Below are 24,534 nucleotides of genomic sequence, written 5' to 3'. Positions count from 1 at the left end.
GCGACTCTCGGATTTCAAAATATTGATGATGGAATTATCAAATCGCGCGTTTGAGATACGTGTATTTCATATATGACGAAGAGCTGCGCGAGAGTCGGCGATAACCGACGTTTAATATGGGCAAAGTTCGCCGATCCGTCAGCAGCGACAACATCATAATTCCCGCCCGAGGGTAGCCACGGAATCGACAACAAGACGGAATCCTCGACGAGCGTCGGGGGTGTGTGTGTGTGTGTGTCGGTGCTCCGAGCTCCGATGCACTCCCGATCTCGCAGCGGTCATCCCCCGGCGGCCGCGTCGTCGAAGAGGAGGTCGGGAAAGAAAGAGGGTGAGATAGTGCGGAGGGACGGAGGGAAGAGTGGAGAAAGCGATCTGCGCGTAACCGGTCCGCGCTTTATCCGCGGCGAACGCAGCAAAGTCATCGCGCAGGCGCGCCGCGGCAGAGTATCCCCCGCAGGATCATTTCGCGCCGCGACGCCGTGCGGCAGGCCTCATCCGCGCCGGCGGCTGGTCCATGCGGGTTCAACGTCGTCGTGCGGGACGACGACGACGACGACGACGGCGACGAGGGGCGACGACGCGACGCGGTCCGACAACGACGACTCAAAAGGAGCGTACGATGACGTTCGTCCGGCAGAGTTACGCGAGTTAATCGACAACCGATCTCGATCGCGATCGATACGGCCGACGCGCGCGTCTCGGCCGAACGACGATGCTGCGACTGAAACAAGGCATTCGCGGGCCCAGCGTCGCGATGCTCGTCCTAGCGAAGACTCCACGTGAGCGTGGCTGTCATCGGAGACGCGCGAAACCGGAGTATCATCTGTGAGCGCCTGGACCTTATTATCGTGGATTTTACCGTCGTGGATTTACGATCGATTGTGTAAGAATTTATTCGTGGCTGCGAAATCTTTCGCACGGAAAGTTTTCACCAAGTTGAAAGGCTCGGCAAAATCTTGCTAACAGCTGCTAACAGTCATTAATGATTAAACCACCCAAGTGTTGATCGTGGTGCAGTGAATATCGAGACATATTAATGTGCACATGTACGAATTTTAAATTACTCGCATAACCAAGTATTAAACGTGTATTATTTTCCAAAGAAAAAGTTAAGTGTGTATGCTGTTTCGAGAAGAGGCATTATTCTCGAGATTTGACAGAAAACTGAATGTTCGCTGTAGAGAATAGAGTGAAGACATTGCATTGTGCTGACGCAGCAATAGACGGATAAATTGATGAGTACATATCGTACTCACGAGAGTGATTATTGGAGTAAGGATTAACAAGCAAGGATTGGTAGTGCAGCGAGCGATCGAGGTGTTAAAAATGCTGTGTCGCTGGCTCACCGTCCTGGTACTCGTTGGTTTTCTGCTGGTTATCGAAGCGATCGCGGTTAGCCAAGGTACGTTAAAATATCATCTAGAATTTTCAGAATGTTGGCGAACGTTTAAGTCGTTCAACATCGCCCTGGATCGTCGAGGAGAAACTTATCGCATTCTTGCGGGAATGTTCAAGATAAAGTGGTGCTCTTGCGAGACTAATCTGCGTAATTGAATGTCACTGATGAAATCTGATACAGTCTCTTCATTTTCGCGCTCATTCGAGAAACTTATTGCATCGCTGAAATTAACAGCATTGTAAAGATAATCCTAGTCGTTGATAAAATTCCGCACTTTAGTTCCTTGCCTTTTTCGCAATTAGTGCACTTACGATGTTATTAACGTTTGTAAAGGAGTATATAATCACTGACAAAATAAATATTAGCGTTCTATAAAAACAAATGTGCGGTATCGCAAGAAATTCCTGCTCCATTACGCTTGTGTTGATTCTTAAGAACCTTCGCGAAGCAAGCAGCTTTTTCATAGTCGTCTACCTCTAATCAGCGCGCGCAGTCTTGCATTACTAATCGCGAATTAATGAGAAACATGTACTGAAAAATGTTAAAATACTAATTGGGACCAATACAACGTACTTAAGAGCTGATTTCAATCTACATCAAAGATCTAGATTTTTCTCTTTTCAATTACAAAAATATATATAATCACTATAAAACTTTATAAAATATCTATTATTTGTGTTTAAATATAAAATTAAAAATTTAATTGCACGTGTTGTGTAAGATATATATAAAATTTGAAATAATTGTATTTTAAGAAAAGAACAAATCATATCGCGAATATTTTTTTTTTTTTTTTTCATAATCCCGGATAAATTCAGAATTTTCGTATCAGCGTGAAATTGTACAAAGTTACGTAACGTTCGCCCGCGCACAGCTCCGGTTATCGCTCATAGCGATTCGAAGTAATTACGCAGGTAGGGACTATGTCAGATCTACCGAATCGCATCCAGCATCGCATGAAACTTGCGGAAGTACCTTGGTGCGACTGTGTCGGCGAGTTCGGTAACGTCGCGTGGGATCGCGTTTAAGTCTCGCGTCGCTAATTGTCGGTTCATAGTCAGTGATCCGGGATAATCGTGCGGATGGTACGGTGGCTGCTCGAATGTGCGAGTGCACTGTGCGGAACCGAATGATGGCGTACGTGTTAATACGCGGGAACACATGCGAGGGTTTTACCCCGGTTAATTCGACAACGACAACGATGACGAGAACCGCGGCGATAATGAGGATCGCGTGACCATCACCGGCGGCGTTTTACCACGCGGATGAATAATTAAAAACTGGCTCGCATTCGCATTCTTACACGCCGTTTGCCGGTCAGCGAACCGAGGATCGAGAGCAGCCAAATAATATAACGGCCATCGTCGATGCGGTCTCGTCATTACGCACTCGGCGGAATCCTTACAATCAGAGCGCGGCAGGATGCGACGTGCATCATAGAGATGCACGGCGCACAAAGCTGCACGGAACAAAAGCGCTCACTCGCTTCGCGTCGTTTGCGCCATTGGCTCGAGAACGTAATTGAATGCGATGTGCGCATACCCGCGGTGATTGTTTGCCGGCTGCAAGAGGAGAGAAGTGATCCCACTACTTTATAAAACTAAGCAGAATCACGGTATTTCGAGAAAGATGCGCTTCGCCTTTTCTTCCAAGGCATCTTTTCTACTAAATGAAGAAATAAATGGAGATTTTATAAAAAATGTAATATAATAGTGACATATCAAAAAATTGAAATGTTTTAAAAATATTTAATTTCAAATTATATAAATTTAAGAATAGCGCGAAAATAAAAAATGTGATTTATAAATTAAGCATTAATGTGTTTTAGTATATAAAAGAATTCATTAACTACGAATATATATTCTAATTAGTAATTGTTATAAAATGACATTTTCAAAGTTCATATGTACAATATTAAAATAATTAAAAAGTAAATGTGACTTAAAATGCTCTTTGTCCCGCAAATGTCATTTTCTTCGTCCAATTAATCAGATTCGTTCATTAACTTTTCCATCTCAAATACTTGCGCGCAGATTTTATTGTTCTCGCCTAGTTAGTCGTTAATAGGCGCGGGAATACTTGCATGATCGGCGCTGATGTACAGATACAGGCGCGTATTCGCGTGATGCGTGCACGTTTAACGCTAATGTGAATTCAGCGCCAACTTGATTGACGTATATATGCGAACGATTCGCGAGCACGCGGTTCTCTCGTGAGAGCATAACCAATGAGCGGCGATTCGGTGCCGCTCATTAGAAACTGCTCGTAACCGGTGACGCAGGGTTTAACAAGCGCTTCCGATTAGCGATGGGACTGATATTCTCGAGGTATTCAATACTTGACACGTATCGGATACGTCAATCTAAAATAGCACGTTTATATTCGTAACACGCAGAGCAGCACGATAACGATTTTTTTTTTTCGCCAAAATATAAGTCCGTTTCTTTTGCAAATTTTATGAGGCAAGCAACAAACGATGAAACCGCGTGTAACGTGCATTGTAGTTGGCGTCGAAAAGGCGAGCGGTGGCGGTCTAACCGGAAATTATGGCAGATCGCGTGCTGTTACAGCCCAGCGTGAAAAACGCGAGAGAACTCGACTGAACTTAATTCACGATAACGTTCCAAACGCGAATTAATTAACACATGCGATTCTTTGACGTACGTATTTTTAATATAATCCGCTTCCGGACACAGTACGTTGCGTGCAGTAAATGCAATCGGGCAATTAACCGAGATCGCGATTTAGCCATGAGGGTTTTTAATTATCTTGAAAATCGCATCTTAAGTCGAGTGAGAAAATAAGCGAGAGAGAGAGAGAGAGCGAAAGAGAAGAGAAGATGGTTATCCGCTTTACTTATTAAAGATACTCCCTTTGAACAGTTTGTTATGCAGGTCGTTCGCCATTTTTTTGTCGTCGTTTATGAGCTCCCTTTTGAGAAAGAACGTTACACATCTCCTGCCTCGAGATCAAATGACCGGAAGGAAATCAGGCTTTTAATAAAGAGGACGGACTTCAAAAAGCTCCTCTCTCCCCGCGTTTCCTTCCTAAACCATCCTCTCTTCTAATACATGTTAAACGGCCCCAAGGGACATTGCTGATCAACCAGATGTAAATAAGAAGATTGCAATCTTTTCGGGTAATATCAAGGCTTTCGGAAATCCTTTAAGATATGCAAGACGTCGACGTGACAAGAAATACGCAGCATAGTCAGTAAAAAGCAGTCCGTTTCAACGGAAACTCGTTAAGGTTGTCCTTTAATTGCAGAAAATCAATCTCACGAAGTTGTGCGAAAATCGGGAAAATCGCTTTTCACCGACACGCACAAAATCGCATCGTTAGTCTCTGTAATTATAGAGACAGTCCAGGACGGGGAAGCCCGTTTCGACTCGATCCAACGCGCAGTTTTATACAAGTTGCTCGACAATCTTACGAAGCTTCATCAACGAAGTCTTTGATCAATACAGAATAGACTTTCTTTAGCAGAAATTCAATTATATACCACATTTTTAGCATCCTTTTTAGTATGCAAATATCTTGACAAATAAGATTGAATTATAATCCATATTATAATTTTGTTAAAATAAAATTCAAGTTATATAACAAAGAGATATTGTTAAATTGATTCCTAAAAAAATACAATACTTTTTAATATATTAATATTTAATATTTTCAGACTTTTCAATTTTTAAATTTTTTTAAAAAATCAAGTGCTCGAATGAGTCAGATAATCCGTCTGAGTAATTTCTAATGCGCTTAATCCAATACATTGATCTACATTTAAATAAATTTTTTTGCATGCATATTTAAAAACTACGAAATGCGTAAACTGAAAAATCAGAATGAGCATTTTTAAATATTTTTCAACACGATCTCTATCCGTATTTAAATCCAGAATAAAGCCGAAAAATCCCAAGTAATCGAAAGGCGGGTAAGCGCTTACTTTCCCAATCGCGTTTCTCCAAGTGCTAATCCATTTACCTGGGCTTAGTCGATAGCTTTGCTCTCGAATTCGTCGAAACTCTAGTTTCGCAACAAGCTGTGGAGAGTGTGTAATTGAAAGTAGCTGACAGGCGGTCAAATTCAGCAACAGTAGCAGTTCAAACAGCGGTTACACGTAATTTTCGTTGCCAATACGGTTATATAAGATTCTAATGTTACAAATCCGCGGTAAATGTATACAGAAAACAGTGTAGACGCATGTTTACATAGTACGTACAATTTCTATTTTCATTTTCATTTTCGCACGTAACTCACGCGTCGCATGAAAAAAGCAATTTTGCAAAAGAAAATTGCACGAGCCAGAAAAAGTTTCGGTATCGACGGGAATGTAAAAAATGTAACAATCACGTGACAGAAAAATCAATAAATTTTTTTCTTTTTTTTTTTGGAAACTATATAATAAACTACATAACGAAAAAAAAATAAAAGAAAAAAATAAGTTATTTTGTTTTACTTGCATCAATAATATGTGTTGGCAGAATGCAAATCAATAAAAAACTTGGTCTTATGTAGACAGTAATAAGCAAGCTACAGACGATCATTATTGCACAATTTCGTGCGCATCAAATGTGAATTGTGTATTCTATTTTGTGCGCGTGCCTCAAAATCCGTTTTAATAAAGTTTAATTAGCCATAACGAAATTGTCAAGTGTCGTCACGCTTCGTCTAGAAATTACAAACTAACATCTCACGAGGTCTTTATTCCTTGCTACACTATCCTGATTAATTCAATTATATCGCAGGAGTGCTTTAATTACATTCAACAATTAGAAATCTATTCATATATAAAATAGCTAAAAAATAACAATAAATATTTCTGTCAAAAGAATGTCGCGCAGTGAATATAATTAAAATTAATCCAATGCCTTGCATCGGATATTTTTTTAAAATTCAAATAATTAATTACTGTTTATTATTTCATAAAAAGATCTTTCGCATCCCGCTTTTATTAAGTATGGAATTAAGAATGTATAACGATCGTAATGCGCCTCTCTTATACGTGAGAACAAACTGCAATCGATTCTTATTCGGAGAGGCAGGCGTTAGTCGTAATTAATAATGTTCGCGGAAGCAAGTAATCCCGAACCATGAATCGTCGAGCACTTAGAACGCTTAATAAGAGTACGGCGCTGTCTCAAAAAAAAGAAAAAAAAAAGAAAAAAAAAAAAGATTGCTAAGGGAATCAATATTCTCGCAAAGCTATCATCGTTAGATAAATACACGTATGCCTCGGCGAGAAGATCTCCATAATCATGCGCGCTCGTCGCCATAAATTACTCTGAATCCAGGCCGGTTTCACGAATGCCTCGACGCGCGCGATTCCTGGCTTCATATCGCGAACTCATGTCGTGCTTTATGTATTACATAAGCCGGACCCAACCAGAGCAGTTGTAAGTCGATGACACGTTCTACCGCCGTGTACGTGAGCGCGACAACTCGCATGCCACTACGAGAAAGCCACCCGAGGATACATCCTATTTTCCTCTTCCTGTCTTCTACAACCGTTAGCGTGAAAGAGTTCGCAAGGCAAGTCATACTTTTCGTATTTTTATAAAATGTGACCATGTTTAAAAATTGCAGAGATAGAAAGATAGGACCACGTTCTCGCTAGGTATACATTTATCGCTATATAATTGACTTCCATTTCATATTTGAATCAATAAAAAATGATAAAAAATTTTAATAAAAAGAAAAGATTTCCTTATGGATTTCCTTAATGGATTTTTATTCCGCTTTGAAATGAGTTGACACTATAATTTCAGAATGAGATCTTTGATATTATTCGTTATCTGATAACTAATATTTGTAGCAATCAATGTAGAATGACTTGCAGAAAGGTAGTAAAAAGATTGTTCAAGATAATAAAGAAGAATGACATGCTTAAACGTTCTCATGAAAAATCAAAGAGCACTAGTCGTAAATCTTGTCTTATTAACAAACATTTATTTGTCATTTATGTATATGTATGTATGCAAATTCGATTTAAAAATTATTGTAACTGTAGTAATTACTAAGATTATTATTCAAAACATACACACCTAACATGTTACGGTGTGACATAATTATGCAATCGTATATTCATGTACATTGAACTACAGTAAATGATGAACTATCTCGCGTCGCTTTAGGCATTTACAGGAAACTTCCGAGTACCTAGATATATGTGTTATATCATCTTGGTTTACAATGTTATCTCATATTAGCGAAGGGTTTCCGAGTCCCCCCCCCCTCTCTCACTGTCACTAAAACGCTATACCGGATATTAAAGATAAATATATAATTGCAAGCTAATTATATGTAAAATTTACACGTACAAAATGGATATTTATCAGATTCTTGCGCGAGATCTTTTAATTATGCTTCTTACAAAGATATCCTTATCTTAAAAAGTGTGCTTAATAAATACACATTAGCGTTATCGTCAAGCGGTAGAGCGCGTTTGCCGTGGAAAAATTAGACGACCCCGGTCCATTAAATTTAAACACGGTATTAAAACACTTGGGATAAAGCAAGATTAAATTAGCGCGAGGGATCGCCTCGCTCTCGCTTATCTGCCGTATCCGCGAAATCCCCGGCTATTATTTACGAGCAGCTTAGCGCGCGGCATACATACATTTCCCGCTGGGATACATTTTCCCCGTCTTGCATTTTTATTATCGACCGAAAGAGCTCCCTGAAGAACGGACGCGCATTGCTTTTCGCGCCACTCAGACTCCACGTGCAATATCGCGCGTGCATTTACGATCGCCCGCATGTGATCGCGCGCCATTTACAGTGCCACATATATCCAGAGACACATATCTGTTTCCTTCTACTTTTTCTAAAGTACTGTTAGCGGTTAATAAGCTTTTTGCGCGAGCGTTTCGACAAATGCTCACCGCGAGCGTGACTTTCCTTTGAAATGGAAAAATAAATATCCAGGCACACGATACATGCGAAAGTGTGTCTCGTAATTCGCTCTTTCACCGAGCGGATCACAGAATATAAAAAGAGTTTTACATCAACCGCGGATGTTCAGTACTTTCGTAATTTTGCCATGTACGCGCCTTTCAAACGAAAAGGCCTTTATTAGACGAATGCTTTTGCATCCGTGAATACCAGATGTGCAATAATTATGTCTTCAGTCTGTAAACTTTGCGAATGGTTTCAAAGCCACCTTATATTTGCTTTTAAATTTATTTCAAAACAATAACTTTAAAGCTAATTAAATTATTTAATTAATATTAATCAAATTTTTTTTCTCTTCAGATAAAATACAGCAAAAAAAAATAATAATAAAATAAAATTTATATTTTAAAATATAATTTTTGTAATTAAAAAAATAAAATTATTACTATATATTATAAATATTATCATATTTATATAATTTTGTAAATTAAATATAATTATAAAGCATTAACTGTGTATTTAAGAATTATTTTCGATGTTAAATTATCCGCTATATAACACAGTTGCACGAAGCGTTCGATTTTATCTCTAATATTATCGACATTTGCGTGCGATATGATAACCCATTATAGAAGAGGAATTCTGTTGAAAGGTTTGTGGATGAATGGAAAAATATAAGCGGATCCCATAAACATGAATAATTGAGAAATATGTGATTCAACTGTCTAATAATATAACTGATTCCAATCGTCACGAATGCAGCAGATAGAATTTGCTAATTGAAACGTAATAACGAAGCATTCATCTCCATGTATCGCGGATATAATTAACGGTAATTCAGCAGCGAGAAAAAAAATACAAGAGTCATCGTACGGTATTGTGGAAGATTATCCGGATTGGTGGGTACGCTAAAGTGAGGGAGATGCAGCTCTTTGCCGTCCATTAAAACGATGAAAAAAGCACATTGTATTCTATCATATGTGTTAGTGGGAACGAAAAATAAATACCACGCTCTCTAAAATATTCAAAGATATAAAAACTAAATATGTAAATAAATTAAACAATGTTAACGTAACATCGTTTTTCTAAAAATTAGTTTAGCTAAAAAGACTATCATAATGTAGTAGTTATCCGTCTCTGTATTTATCTGTCTCTTGCTACGCGAATTTCAAGTTGTTCAATTAATTTCTGCAATCCCTTTACGAATTTGCGCAATGAAGATCGGACGCACTACTAAATTGCCTACTGTAATTAATAGTTAACGAGTAGACGTTACAGTTGCTCGCAGCACAAAGCCCGCTAAAGGTTATCTATCAAGGAGAATCCTCTCGCAGGGAATCGACGTACTTTATAACATAACTATATGTATAACGGCATTATATTACTCACCATGTCTGGAACTGTTGGCAGCATATCTCGCTTGCAAACCACAACGATACTGGAGTGTGCGGAATTTTTTGATCGCAGCGATATCAAGTAGATGGCAATCAAATTGCATCTGAAACAAATTTTAAATAAAAATATTATTTTAAGTAAAATTAAATAAAGACAAAAATAGAAAAATCGTTAACTATATATATATATATATATATATATATATATATATATATATATATGTACATATATAAAAAAGCTCAACGTTTATACGATTTGATAATTTTACATTGATCTTATTATAGCAAGATTCTATTTTTTTATATTCGATATTTTAATCTTGAAACCTGAAATCTGTATATTAAGTAAAAATATTTTTTAGTTCGTCGAAATCAACTCGATTTTTTTAACCTCGATATTATAAAACAAAAATTTTATTTATTTTTGTATTGTAATGGAAAAACCTGAACGAAACTGAAACTCTATTTATATTTTTCTAAACAAAAAGCCTGGGTAACTGATGCTAGATAAAATATTTTTTCATGTACGTGAAACTGAACAATTATTTTTTTAATCGCAATAACAAACACTTGATATTCGTTCATTTGATACAACGAATATCACGTGCTGTCAAATATACAATAAATCTGCGTTACGAATTTGTAGATTAAAGCGCGCATATCGACGAAAAATTTATGCAAGCGATTCATAAGTAATGCGGCGGTAATCGTCCCAATAAAATGTTATCAAAAAAGATTATTAATCGAGTCGCAAAATGTTCATATTACGAGGTCGGACGACGATGCGCAAAAAGATCCAATCCGTATTTAAACTCTGGTATGGCCGCTGCTACCATCCCATATAATCCGCTTAAACTCGTTTTATTCGGCCAGAATTTGTATTATTACAGTCATTACTCTGACCCACGTACGTGCTTAATGGGCAGGTCTGCAATTGCACAGGGGTTGCAAACAAATAAATCGAGAGATACTTAAAAAGATATTGCGTGTATCGACTTTTTTTCCTTGACATTATTTGGATTAGCTTGTGTGTGTGTGTAGTACAATGAAGATAATTTTAAAAATAAAGAGAAAAAAATATATTATTATTCGTTATCAAAAATCATTAAAATATAAAATACGCATTCTTTATTCATCGCGATTTTATTTAATTACAAATTATATAATTTATAATTTACTAAAATCGATGAATACATATTTTAGTAATTTTTAATAATGAATATTATATATATTATACATATTATTAAGTATTAAATAGTATTTATAATATTTATAATATTTATAATATTTATATTTATAATATTGAAAATGTTATTCAATATTATTTATTTATACTCTATATAATATGACAATATGCTAATACTATTAATTGTATACATGTAATAATTTAAATTTTTTCACGTACGATATTGTCATTTGCATTTATCGAATATTTGGCAAATATTTTCTTCGTTTAAAATAGCGCTTAGAATACTGTTTAGAATTGAAGAAAACATCGACGCGAATACGTTTCGTTATCGTACATGCACGTCACCCTTTAAGTTATACTTTCTTAGTAGATGTAGAAGATAATCTATTATCTTCTCTTGCACGATATCATCTGCTTTACCGCGCGGTATCAAGAATCTCGGTCGCAGTCTCAAACTTCTTCAAGTTTCTCAGGGCGTGGATGATGCCTCGGTGGCATGCGTGCACTCGTCCGAGCGTCGAGGAAATTGCCAAAGTACATGAAACTTTTGCTGTTGCCTTTGAGCCTGACAAATCTTCCGCCGCCGCGTCTACTACTACCCCGACCCGACCACATAAAGGCAAACACACATTCTCCCCTGTGGCGGTGCTCGCATTCGCGTTCGCAATTTTCTCGAAAGCCTTCGAATTTCGAGCAACTCGCCGACGTCTGCGAGTGCTGCGAGTGCTCTCTCGACCGCAGAGTCCGATAAATAAATAAATCGCCCCCGTTGCGCTACGCTACACGCGAATCGCGTTTTCACTGCGCGCCTCGCTAAGAAAAATGTTTCATGCGAAATGTTCGGACTTATTGATGAGGTAATTACACGAAGAGCGCGCATTTTTCACTCTTTAATTTCGTGCTAAGGTGATAAAGACTCTGGAAAATTGAAAAGTAAACTGATATATCTTTTCTTTGTTTCCATCCATCTGTTGTCTAATCTCGATAATATATTTCTCGCAATGGAATATTTTATACATATCATCTTGAGTTAATGAAATATGTATGTAATGAATAAAATGATACAAGAGAGAGAGAGAGAGAGAGAGAAATCTAAATTATTATAAATGAAAAATTACCAAGTTCGCAGCAAAATACTTTGTTGATGTTTCCTGCTCGAAGATAGGTGACTATGTGATCGCTCGGTGCGCGATCAAAACAATGTTTACACATCATATATATATATATATATATGTATACATTTTTATACATCGACATTTTACGATACTTTCGACATTCCCAAACAAACCGCTATATTCAATTGAAATTCAAGACCGTATATATTATACGCGTTACATGCGGTTCTTTGTTAAGGCTCGTAATTTCATAACACTGTATGTTGTACATAATTTCAAGTCAAGATACGTCGCGCATCCGTGTAAATTATGTTACAACTTTGAAGACAAATTTAGGGTAAAATTTGCAAACATCACCGTTGTGAAGACAACAACATTAGCGGTCTCAGTGAAACTCTTGTTGCCAGAAAATCTGATATTTGAATTGCTATCTAACACTGCAAATTTAACGTATTAAAATATATGACTGTCTAATCTTGATTTTCACTTTATATATTCGGAAATTTAATTCCAAATACCGATAAGCATCTCTTTTTATTCAAGCAATTATATCGTAAAATAATTATGTCATTTACATGACATGCAGCTTGAAGAAAAATCTGACGGGAAAATCTTGCGTCGACAAACTTACGCAATTTCCAAATAAGAGCTTTTCTTTTTCTATCGAGAGAATCTCTCGGCAGCGTCATATATTTTTTCCCCTCGGGTAGATTTCGCATCCCTCGTACAGACGAATGTAATGAGTGTTTGTATCTCGTACATCATAAAGATAAGCCCGATCACATTTCAACGTCACGGTGCGGCTGTACGGGCTCTGAGAAATCGACTGCTCTCGCATATCACTTTCTCTCGAGACGTACCGCAATATCCTTACCAATAAATAAATGGTTTATAAGCGCGGATCTCTCAAATATATAGGAATGCGTCTCTAGAAGGTTTCACCTTTTGATCGTAGTTTCTTTAAAGCAATTCATGGCTTTTCTCTAGAATAGTCGCAATAATGGTTCGTATAAAAAAAAAAAAAAAAGATCAATACATGAATGAACCTGCGAAGAGTGAAATAGTATTACTGTGTAAAAAAAAGTCTTTTAATAGTGTCCGAAAGAAATACAAGCCTTGTCCTTGTTTAATTGGTAGAGGCTTGTGTAACAAGGTATAACGTGACAGATCCAATTACCCAATCACCTGGCGACTGTCTTCTCTGTTGTGCAATGTTCCAATCTAGCTAGAGACAAGATCTGACCGTTCTGAACTGCTTCAATTAAAAGTCTCGTACGTATTAATTCATCTTACACATTCATAAGTATAATTATTTCGATCTAAAAGATATTAATATCCATAGATTTTACAATCTTTTTCATATTCATTTACTTTCACGCGCACTAAAAATTTTCTTAGTAAAATATTCAAAACAGAGCTTTCTGCGGATCTCTCTTAAGATCTTATCTACTTTACGAATTTAAGTAGAAAAGTATTGCATATGCAAGAGGATCGAGCGCTTAAGCTGCCTTTGAAATAATATCTCGTACAATAACGACGTTGCTTTTATTCATTTTAAAATATGAAATTATTTTGTCTTTGTGGATTTTTAACGTTCCGGAGTTAATAATTGACATTTTCATTCGAATCCGTCGTATCGGTGAGAGACAATGCAACGTATTCTCAAAGTCCGAATCCCCGGTCGTGCCGTCCATAACCGTGCGCCACTACGAGATGCGATAAATAAAAGAACGTCGTAATCTCAGTGGTCGGCCGCATCTTACGTATGTATGAAGGGGTAACCGTGCCCCGAACATGCGCCGCGCGCGAGGGGTGCAGGGGTTGTAGGAGTTAGGCTGTCCGAGAAGTTGATATAGAGCCTCGAGAGACGGCCCCCGCCGGCCTCCGACATTGAATTATTGCGACGGTTCTTGGCGAAACCGGGAACTTGTTATCCGAGGTTATGACAGTATAAAAATACTCGTCGTTAAGAGGCCCGAAGTTCTCGAAAGTATCGACGCGCGTCGCGACGACTTCTCAAGTGAGTTAGGAACATGTCAACGCAGTGCAACTACAACGCTCTTTAAATCTCTATATTGTAGATCTTTTAACAAAATAAGTGATTTTTTTGCAAACTGTTTAAGCATCTCCTTCTATTAATAAAATTCACGTAAACATGTGTGCGAAAATGTTTCCAAATCATAAATAATCATTTTCTTAAATTTGAGAAACATATCATTAGAAAAAAAAACCACTGTATAAATTAATTATAAGTAACTGTTTGCAGTCTGTTAAATTAAGATTCTATTATACATATATGTAGTTTTATTTTTACGTTTGTATACTATTTTGTTTTCTTATAATGTAATTTTCATATTCGATAAAAATTATAATTGAATAAACTTTTAATGTTTGACGTTAAATAAAGATGAGAATAAAAATCAAAACGTTAGATTGCGTTTTATTAGCTCCTTTCGATTTTAATATCTTATATTAATATTTAATTTTCCTGAAAATCTTATATATCTTATTTATTACTCGATACATTTTTCAATATACTAAGTTTTAATTTAAAGAAATTTTTAAATGTTTCTTAGCACAAGTGATCAAAGATTCAAATGCTGCATCGTCGTTGGTAAAGTATCAAGCTTTAAAGTAAAAAAAAAAAAAAACATTTTTAAAGTTTATTAAAAATTAATTAAACGTGAAAAATCTGATTTATATCTTCTTTTACAGTTGTATATTTATTAAAGGATGTAAACCTTAGAAATATCTATTTTACTTTTTTTTTTTTTATTTGTTATAAGAGTCAGAATAAGGCAATTAGCTGAAATTTTTACGTAAAAATGTAAATGTGATAATGCAATAAATGGATCAATAACAAAATAATAATTCATATTTTATAATATTTTTAGGTGATTAGAAAAATATTCGTCTTTTTCATATGTAACTTTATGATAAATATTAATATTACATTATTTGAACAAATTATTACATTCTTTCAATTTTTTCAACTACATATATATATATATATATATATATATATATATATATATATATATTTTAACAATATCTTACTCAATTTTATAATTTACACTGCCTCGTATACAATGAGAGTTAAGATTCCAATTTGATTTCTTTATATTCTGAAAGAATTACTATAAAATTTTTCAGCATATAAACTTTAATATAAGCATCATGAACTACTAGCTCAAGCTTATTAAATTCATCTTAAGAAAAATATTCCAACAAAGGAGAATACGACAGAGACTCATAAAGCGCATTGAAAATCGCTGCGCTCGAAAATCGAATTTTCCACATTGGCGTGGATTGCACTGCTGTAAACACTCATGAATATAAAATTCACGATTGTCAAAAGTATAATTCAATGAGAACACTCCAGCGCTCTTAAACTTTAAGTTTGGCTCGACTAAAAGGCACAAAGTTTATTAAAGTTTATTAAATAACAAAGTTTATAAACTCCCAAATTAATTTCTCGTATAATTGCAGGTTTTCTTAAAAATTAGTTATACTAGCAAAAAAAAAAAATTGTATGCATTTTATGTTTTTCACTATATTTATCATTTTATTTGGAATTCATTAATTGAACATTGATCAATAAAAAAATGTTAAAAAAATGATAAACTTTAATAGATGAAATAAGAAAGATAGAGCATTTATAATTTATCGCTTTATTAATTTTTCTCTCATTTTCTCTTTACACCTATTTATGTTACCATATTTAAATTACTATACTTATGCACCGCATTATATAAAAAAATATCTAAGTTAAGTAAATATGTATACATTAAAAGCTAGATCGTGAAAGCAACCTTCTGGCGGCAATCAACAATCTTTTCTGCGAACTAAATGCGAGGTGCAATTAGGCGTTTGCCGACTCGATTCGCGCTCGACGATGCAAAAATGGAAAAAGGTAAAAAAGAAGGAAAAAAATTTAGAAAAAAATTCAGTCTCGAGACTAAAGACGAAGGATGTGAATTTATTTCAGAGATTCCGTTTGATTTCCCAGGGCGAAAAATCCTTTTGAAGAATCGCACGATCCCCGTATCCGCCCCCTCTCCTCCCTTTCCATCCGTTTCCCGCTTAAGAGTAAGCATGAATAGGTTTTGACACTGCGACTGAGTCTACCGCGTGTAAAATCGACATTTGAAATTCCATACTTCCTCGTCGTATCGGGCGCGTGAATGACGATGCACTTCGATTAAACGCGAAACTTCGAGTATGAGCGACAGTGACGAAGTGTCACGCAGGAAGTGGCGTTTAACGGGCACGCAAATTAATCGCGTTAATTGACTTGCGAATTGCTTCGATGATTAACTCGTGAATATCGAACGAAGATGCGTACAGACCGAACAAGCAAATGTTCACAAACCAGACAAATACATAATATCGAAATCGTTTGCAATATACTTGATAACGCGTCATCACTAATTATGTTTTCGACTTCATATTTTTTTAATCATCCTCTCCAGACGATCTAATTTCACGTCTTTACATCTATGTCAATATATTATATTTTAAAATATATATCAAATATACATAAATATCTATAAAAATAAAACTTCCCTATTCTTACAACCTCTCCTCAACTTTTACACAATTATGCAAATTAGAAAAAAAATTATCCAGTTTATTTAATTTGTTAATGTTAATTCAGTCGACTTGCCAAACTGTAAACGCGTGTTGCATAATTGCATCGAATCGCCAAGATGCGCAACAGTCGTGCGCGTTTAAGAAAAAAAGGCATTCGCTCGGAAGGGAAAAAACGCAAAACGAATACGATGCAAGAATTGACCGGGAAAACTGGATGGCTGCATCGAATTAGCCTAGAAAACGACTGCACTCCGCTGCAGAGGGCAGCGAGAAGAAGAGCGGCGGTTGATCCGAGGGCCAATAATTGTGCAGCTTACCATACATTATGTCACAAACTAGCACGACATTAGCGAAATGGAGCCGCGCAAATATAAAATGATTGCATGCGCCTTTAGGCCGATAGGAATATTGAGCAAGTCTACGTCCGTACTTGCATAAGCTTTATGTAAATCTTTAATTTAAGAGCTAAATCGATCAACAATTTTAATTCATGTTTCTGCAAAGTAACGAACCATTAGATAAATTTATGCATTTTTTTTTTTATACGAAAATTTTAACGTTGTAACTTAAATCTGTTCTTAACAAATGTGATAATAAGAATTCTTTTGCGTTATGTTCTACATCAAGTGAGAATGATCACAATAATGATCACACAATTTTTTAATATAATATGATTAATGTTATTTCACTAAAATACGGCGGTATACAGATATAGAAAAAAAAATATCTTTTGAATCATTTTTTATTTAGTTTTTTTTTTTTTTTTTTCAAGGAAAATCTTTATCGCGATCATGTTCGCTTTTTAAAAAGCGCTACATGTATAACATTCTCAGCAATCTGCATAAATGTGAAAATAGCATTATTAAGCAGACGTTCGCGTTTTTTCATTCGCGCTTGTCAAGCTAACCGGAAGTTTCGTCGCAACGAAACGTATCGCGTAGGTCGAGAGTATCTCTCGAGGCGGTGCGCACGCTACGTGGAGCAACTCCATTACGGACCGCTTGTTTCAGTCAAAAGAAGCCGGCGGAATTTCCCTTCATAGCTGGCGTTGAAATGCTCGACGAGAGTCGAGTAGTGCTGTATGTATATGAGGCCGATTCATCCACTGCTACCCCTCCGACATGGAGATGCCAAAGAATTCCCTCTCCATTTCTTGAATGTACCAACCCTTGAAAACTACTCAATCTCTCTCTCTCTCTCTCTCTCTCTCTCTCTCTCTCTCTCTCTCTCTCTCTCTCCTTCTCTCTTTCTCTCACCTCCTTTTCTCTCTTTATTTATCTTGCGCGCCACCACATTACCATTACTCAGTCACTATGCAGACTGTGCGAGACTTTTGTTAGCTCTACGTGCAATGAATGAAAAATTTAGAGAGACAGCTCGCTGACTAATCGCCATGTATTAAAAACTTGTAATAATCACTTTAATTATTCATCAAAAAATTATAAAATTATTAATTAAAAAATTATAATAAAAAAAAAATTTTGTATTTAATGTGGTCAATTCTAAATTTTACAAACGATGATTTTGTTATAGAATCTATTCGGATACATAGCCCTAATTCTGGCGGACGGTGCAGTTATCCGTCAAAAATGCAAGACGTTAAGCATCGTCCCAGTACATTATTTCGCGTTTCCGCTGCGCTCTATTTCATAACCGACCGCAACATTCGATTTGCACACCGAGAGACGCGTTTCTCATGATACTTTATCGGCGTCGCGCGCGGGAGGCTTCCGAGGCCACGCTTTAAGCTCCGACGCTCCTCTAAAGCGTATCCAATTTTCGAGGAGATGCAAATAGACCCGCGAGTTGCGTCCGTGTATCTGCGAAGGATGCACCGACTCACACACACACACACACACACACACACACACACACACACACAACACGCATACAGGACAGCTACCATGTTTCCTTTAACTCACAGCAGCGGTTGCATTCAATCACGACTAAAATGTAGGTTTCTTATCGCATGAAAACCTGTATGCACGGCGCATCGTGGCCGCTACATATCCTGCCGCACGCCGCGCTATATCGCCGCTGCATTGCTTCATCCTTCACAGCTGCCGCATCGTTGTACGCTCATGCTGTATGCATGCATCCGCTCGCTCCTATTTCCATAGGATTCGCAAGTGAGAAGAAACGACATCAAAACGTATAACGCCGGTCAAAATTGCATCATACATATTTTTGTCGATAATGTAGATGATAATGTAATCCAAATGGATTATGCGCGATAAAAATGTAAGAGAAATTGCAAGGAAGAAGTGAGATATACATTTGTAAATATTGCTGATTAAAAAACGAAACAAAGAAATTATTTACATATTATAATTTAAATATTTGACTATCCATATTTACATATTGTATACCATAACATTGGTAAATACTAGCAATTTCCTGTTTCGTTATGCATTAATATCCCAATCGTTTACATGATAATTATTATATGCTTTTCCAGAAAAAACATTAGAAATTAATAGCATATTAATTAACGTTTCCTCTCCCTCTCTGCCTCATTTTGCGAGTATAACGTTTTATGTCTAAATTCGATGCGATGACCGGCGGAAAAAAAAAAAAACAAAAAAGAGGAAGCACGACACGAACGAACGATATATTAAATTTAATGGTATCTCTCCCGCTGCTTGTGTATAAAAAGATATTCAGGGCAATAATACCGCGCTGTGACGCCCACATTGTCGAGCCATATTATCTCTTTAAAAAGCCTCAAAACTTTTCCCTCACCCTAGATTCGTTAGCAACTTCTCGCGCGCATTGTTTATATTTTTCACCACGATCTGATAAGCCGCGCAGCTGCGTTTTCGATAGAGTTGCGCGATGCAAAAATTATTTCATTGCTGTTCACGCCGTATTGTTCCTCGATCAAAGCTATATCGAATATCCCTGCTGCCCTACCAATCTTCCTGCTTCGTCACCGGAAGTACGTTTTTCCGATCGGCTTGTGCCGGTGCTGGTCCGATTTTCCAGCGCATTATCCGCATTCCGCTATCGCGGGGACCGAATATGCCACGCGATGCGTTTCAGCCTTTTCCTTCCGGATTGAGCGGCTGAATATCGTTGCAGAGGGTAAGTCGTCACCTAAATAACGCTGTTAAATTTCTATTTGAACGACGCGGCATAAGCAATCCCAAAACCAACCACATATTTTTAGGAAAACTTCGTTTTTCAATAGAATTTGAATTAAGAGCATCACTTTTTATAATATTATTTGTTTAGGATTAGAAAAAAATTATAACATCGTATGTATTTGCCTTGTCTCTCGCTTATTGCTGACTAAAAAACAACAATACATTTATTAACACTATTTATGTCATTATTATACTCAAATTAAGGTTTTCAATAAAAAAACTTATTAATTATTATTGTAAAATATTGTCAATAATTATACCCCAATATCCCATTAGAATTATTCATAAAAACTCTCAGATTTCCAAATTTTATTAATTACATTTAAAAGAAAGAGAAAATAGATAATGAATTTAGACGAATTTATTTTTCTTGCAGTAGTATATCGATTCGAAAATTTTTCCAATCAAAATATCGCGTTTTTCCGCGCGAGTCGACTCGCAACAAGAGTATAACCGAAATTGGAGATCACATTGGAATCGTGGAACACACGCGCGGTGCATCGTCGCGATAAGAAACCTTCTCCGGTCCCAGTGGAGGAAGGATCGCGCAAGGAAAATGGACCGTCGCTAACGGCGTGCATAAAACCGTCAAGGACGATACGTAGCACCCATAGCGAGCTCGACGTATCGGACGGCCGCCTTCCGAGTATAATCGTGATATACAGCCAATATCACGGGACGCACAACGGATACTGCAACGACGCTCACGGACGCGACGGGGTGCATCGAGGGAATCCTACCCCGTTCGAGGAAGCGCGACGGGGCGCGGAGAAAAGTGGGATTAAGCTCGGCAGGATGTATCGCGCCGAGTCCTAGGACGTAGCACATGCCGCGAACGTCGCGAAATTGGAAAGTTTCCTGAGAGAAAGCCGCATTGGTTGGCTGTGTAAACTTTTGCTCTACCATGGTCCGCCGATTATAGAACTGCCGGCTCGAAATTAACGCCTGCTTCTCTCCATGGTGCATCCTATTATTTTTAGTATCACGCGAGTGCACGATTTGTCTTCCAAGTAACAGAGTATCGCGTTTATAGTAAAATTCAGGGAAAATTACAGAGTTCCATCGATTTAAATAGTTGATTAAATATTCACACAAACATTAATTCACACAATCAATAATTAAAAAGTTTTCTATGTATACATAAATTTTTCTTATGTGTGTATATGTACTTGAATTCTTAAATACATATAAAGTGAGAATAAAAAAAAAAACAATTTCTCGACAATGCCTTCAGCGCAAAGATTCATTCGAAATTCGTCTGGGTTTTATCTTGAATTTTGCATTACCGTATGGGAGAAAGAACTTAAATCAACATATCCTGCGAAAGTGTCTGCGCATGCACGTCTGCACAATCGTTTGCACATAGTAGTCTGAAGTGGTAAAAATTTACCGTTTTACACTGCTATTGACGTTAAAAAGCGAAAAATCCGTATGTACTTTTATGAAATGTTGAACTTCACACGTCTTTTTCATATCTTTGCATTTTATAATCGTCTGCCACTTTCGAAAAGTAAATTTATAATATATATATATATATAGTATTTTATGTAAATGTATAAATGTGAATTATATTGTTTTATTTATATCAATTTAAATCATTTCATAAAATTTTGGCCTTATTAGCATTTTTATTTTCTTTCATAATTTGCATTCATAAATATAATCTTATTTATATATTTTTTATACTTTGTTCTATTTAGGACGTGTAATTTCTATGAGACAATCTAACATATCATTTTAATCTGTAATTTCCCTTCGACTAATATAATTCATAGCATTTTTAGAAGATCCGTAATATCATTAGATATAAAATGCATTCAATATGAAAAATGTAAAATATTCATAACTAATTATTAATTATTCGTCTTATAAATATTATATGTATACATATATGCATCATTAATACCGAGTAAATACTAAATAAGAGAATTCGATCAATGACTTTTAATGCACACGTTTTGTCTCCATGGATACCGTCGATTGTTTCAAATCATTTCAATCTATTCAATCAAACACTGATTGAAAACATTTTAAAGTAATTAAGAATTTATTTTGCATCGAGTACATTGCTCGCTTCAACTGTATTCTTCAAGCCTTTTACTACAATTATCTACTAATGCCTCAATATTATATTATATTATTTATTTACATTTATTCTTTTGCATCATTTTCCATCATAGCTTAATTCGCACAAAAAAGTTCATTTATTTGCGTAAATAATTTAGTACTATAGAACTGCTGTCTCTCTCCTCTCTCTCTCTTTCTCTTTCACTTAAAAATTATTTAATATAATCATAATTTCATTCATTTTTTTTGTTATACATTTTGAAACGAGACATTTAAGTAACGATAAATTTTCAGTGTGATTCTTTCTGCTTCATAAAGATTAACAAGAGATATAATAATGAAGTATGCGATCCGATCATGGCATTATGCGAGTTTGGTAATCTAAAACGTTTTAACGATACAAAGGGAGCATAATTAATCCGCCATTGCTGAAATATGATGTCGTATGCGTACTAGCGCGGCCGCGTTGACGCATTCAACGGGATCATCGGGATCATCATTCGACATATGGACTACAGTGGCTTGTTCGGTAATTCAATTACGGAGGCGAGCGCGCACACGCGAGAACGTGTTTGCCATACTTGTACGATCTGCGTTTGACGCGCCGCTTGATTCATCCAACCGTGTTAACAGCGGCGCGGACTTTCCGGCGGGTTAATGGCGACCTGAAAATCGCTGACAGAACATTGTAATCGGCCGGCAATGTCATCAGGATCGCACAATGGTTCGTTGGACTTTCAATACGTTTCGCGAGTCCTGTCAAGCATAATCGAACATCGCGAATAATCCGCGAGGCCGAAAGAGGCGAGTTGCTATGCCACGTCACACATTGTCATACGCAATCGTCGCGTTATATTCATAACGTGAATGTTAATCGCTTTCGCGCCTCATTTAGATTGTTTCACGAAGCTACAGATACAACGATCAAATTTTCACAGATTTACAGTTAAATATGCTATTCCGCCCTCAAAGTCTTTCATTTTCCTCTAATCCTATGATCTGTAATTTTTTTCCAAATCTAAGAATCTATTATACTTAAAATTTCTCAAAATTCTTCTTAAATGCGTACATAACGAACGATGATATGTCATTCTAACATTAGATTTATGTCATTTGTTTTTGATTTATAATTATGAGCTGATGGCTAAATAAGCAATATGTGTGTATACATATCTTGTCATTTACAAAATATAATAAAAAGAAATAAAAATTACTTTTCTAAGAAGAAATATTTTTATTTTAATATTTTTCCAATAATTAATTTATTTATTTTACATAATTTTACATCCAATATTACTATAATTTTCAACTCAGCCGTCTAAGCTATAAAAAATTAAACTACGTAAAATTAATAGAGTTGACACGAGCAAAAGAGTTAAATAATACGTTACAGCTTGATCTCTTCATTCTTACAACGCGCGATGCTTCTTGAGTAGAAGCTGCAACAACCCAAAGGCAAAGTTTGCGCGCTCCCTTTTTACGGCCCGACTTTTAATGGATTCTCCGACGCGTCGAAGGCGCCACCGCGTACACGCATGCAGCCCGCCATTTACATTTTCCGCTGTCGACTAATGTATTATAATGTAGCAGGTTAGAGCTACGCTCTAACGCGTCGCTAAACTTTTAATGCGGGATTGCAGGCGAGCATCGAACTTCGCCGCATCGGCATCGAAAACTTCGTCAGCAGCGAAGAACGATCCGAGAAAGTTTTCTTCGCGCGTGCGTTTTCACTCATTAGGCGAATGATTCTACCTATCGTACGATTTTCTATCGAACTCTCTCGCCATCGTTAGCTCTCCTTTGACATAGTGGCGCTCACCTTGAATCACTATGAAAATTAAATGTTGTAATCAAAATTTAATGTTAAAAAGAAAACTCTCGAGATAAACATTCTCTCATGTGTAACCATTTAAAATTTCAAGCCTACTACTTTCTTTTTTTTTTATTAATTCGTAATAAATGTTGCGTAATTATGTATTTCTCGCGATTCACGAAATAGCGTAAGCGATAATAATAAAATGAATGAGAAGGCTAGACGCACACAGATATATAGGCGAATTATACTATAATGTAATGTACTATGTAAACGAGTTCGAGAGCGAGTTGAAAACTCGTTTTGCAGACATGGCACGCCTACGATAGACCATTGTATCCGATCTGAAAGTGCCGTTTTTACGGTTCGTGCCGCGGGTTATAATGGACAAAATGTATTCGTTAAAATCGGTGAGCCGTTATCATGAAAAATTCACTTAAATCGATAACTTTCGAAAATAAGGAAATTTCCATAGTGGTAGTAATAGTCTTCTCTTAGTATTACTAAAGGTTTTTAATTGTAATACGAGATTTTTTCATTTTACTTAAAGATAAATGCAAATTTATAATAAAAAATTTAATAATATATATATAAAAAAAAACTGCAAATTATTTCTATTTTATTATTATTATTTTTACTTTTATTATTGTTTTTTATTATCACTTATGAAATATGTTTTAAAAGTTTGTACAATAAAGAGCCATGTTAATCATTCTTTTCTCAACGACAATTATAATATTTATATATATATACATCATTCTTATTGTCATATTTTTTTTTAATATTTCTTGTTGATCATGCAAATTACAAAAAGTATTATGTGAAATTTTAATAATCCAATTAGAAAAAGGTATTTTTTACGCGTTATATTACATATAAAGTATTTTTCGACTGAAAAATTTACATATATCATTTTGTCTCTTACTT

The 24,534-nt window shown here is 36.1% G+C and overlaps 1 protein-coding gene and 1 long non-coding RNA gene across 2 annotated transcripts in view; one reads left to right on the top strand and one right to left on the bottom strand.

The window, feature by feature from the left end:
- LOC126851595 (uncharacterized) overlaps nt 1-24,534 on the bottom strand; it is a 282,884-nt gene that overhangs the window by 150,762 nt on the left and 107,588 nt on the right. Inside the window, exon 4 of the long non-coding RNA XR_007687717.1 lies at nt 9,680-9,788. This is a non-coding gene — a long non-coding RNA (uncharacterized LOC126851595). The remainder of the gene's footprint in view (nt 1-9,679; nt 9,789-24,534) is intronic.
- The window catches only part of LOC126851581 (zwei Ig domain protein zig-8), a 281,824-nt gene continuing 257,778 nt past the window's right edge, over nt 489-24,534 (top strand). The window contains exon 1 of the mRNA XM_050595691.1: nt 489-1,402. Within this exon, the coding sequence (XP_050451648.1) occupies nt 1,327-1,402 (76 nt within the window). The 5' untranslated portion in view covers nt 489-1,326. The remainder of the gene's footprint in view (nt 1,403-24,534) is intronic.

The sequence above is a fragment of the Cataglyphis hispanica genome, chromosome 8 (genome assembly GCF_021464435.1).
Source record: "Cataglyphis hispanica isolate Lineage 1 chromosome 8, ULB_Chis1_1.0, whole genome shotgun sequence".
In the NCBI taxonomy this organism is placed as follows: Eukaryota; Metazoa; Arthropoda; class Insecta; order Hymenoptera; family Formicidae; genus Cataglyphis; species Cataglyphis hispanica.
This window is presented reverse-complemented; position numbering and strand designations above follow the sequence as displayed.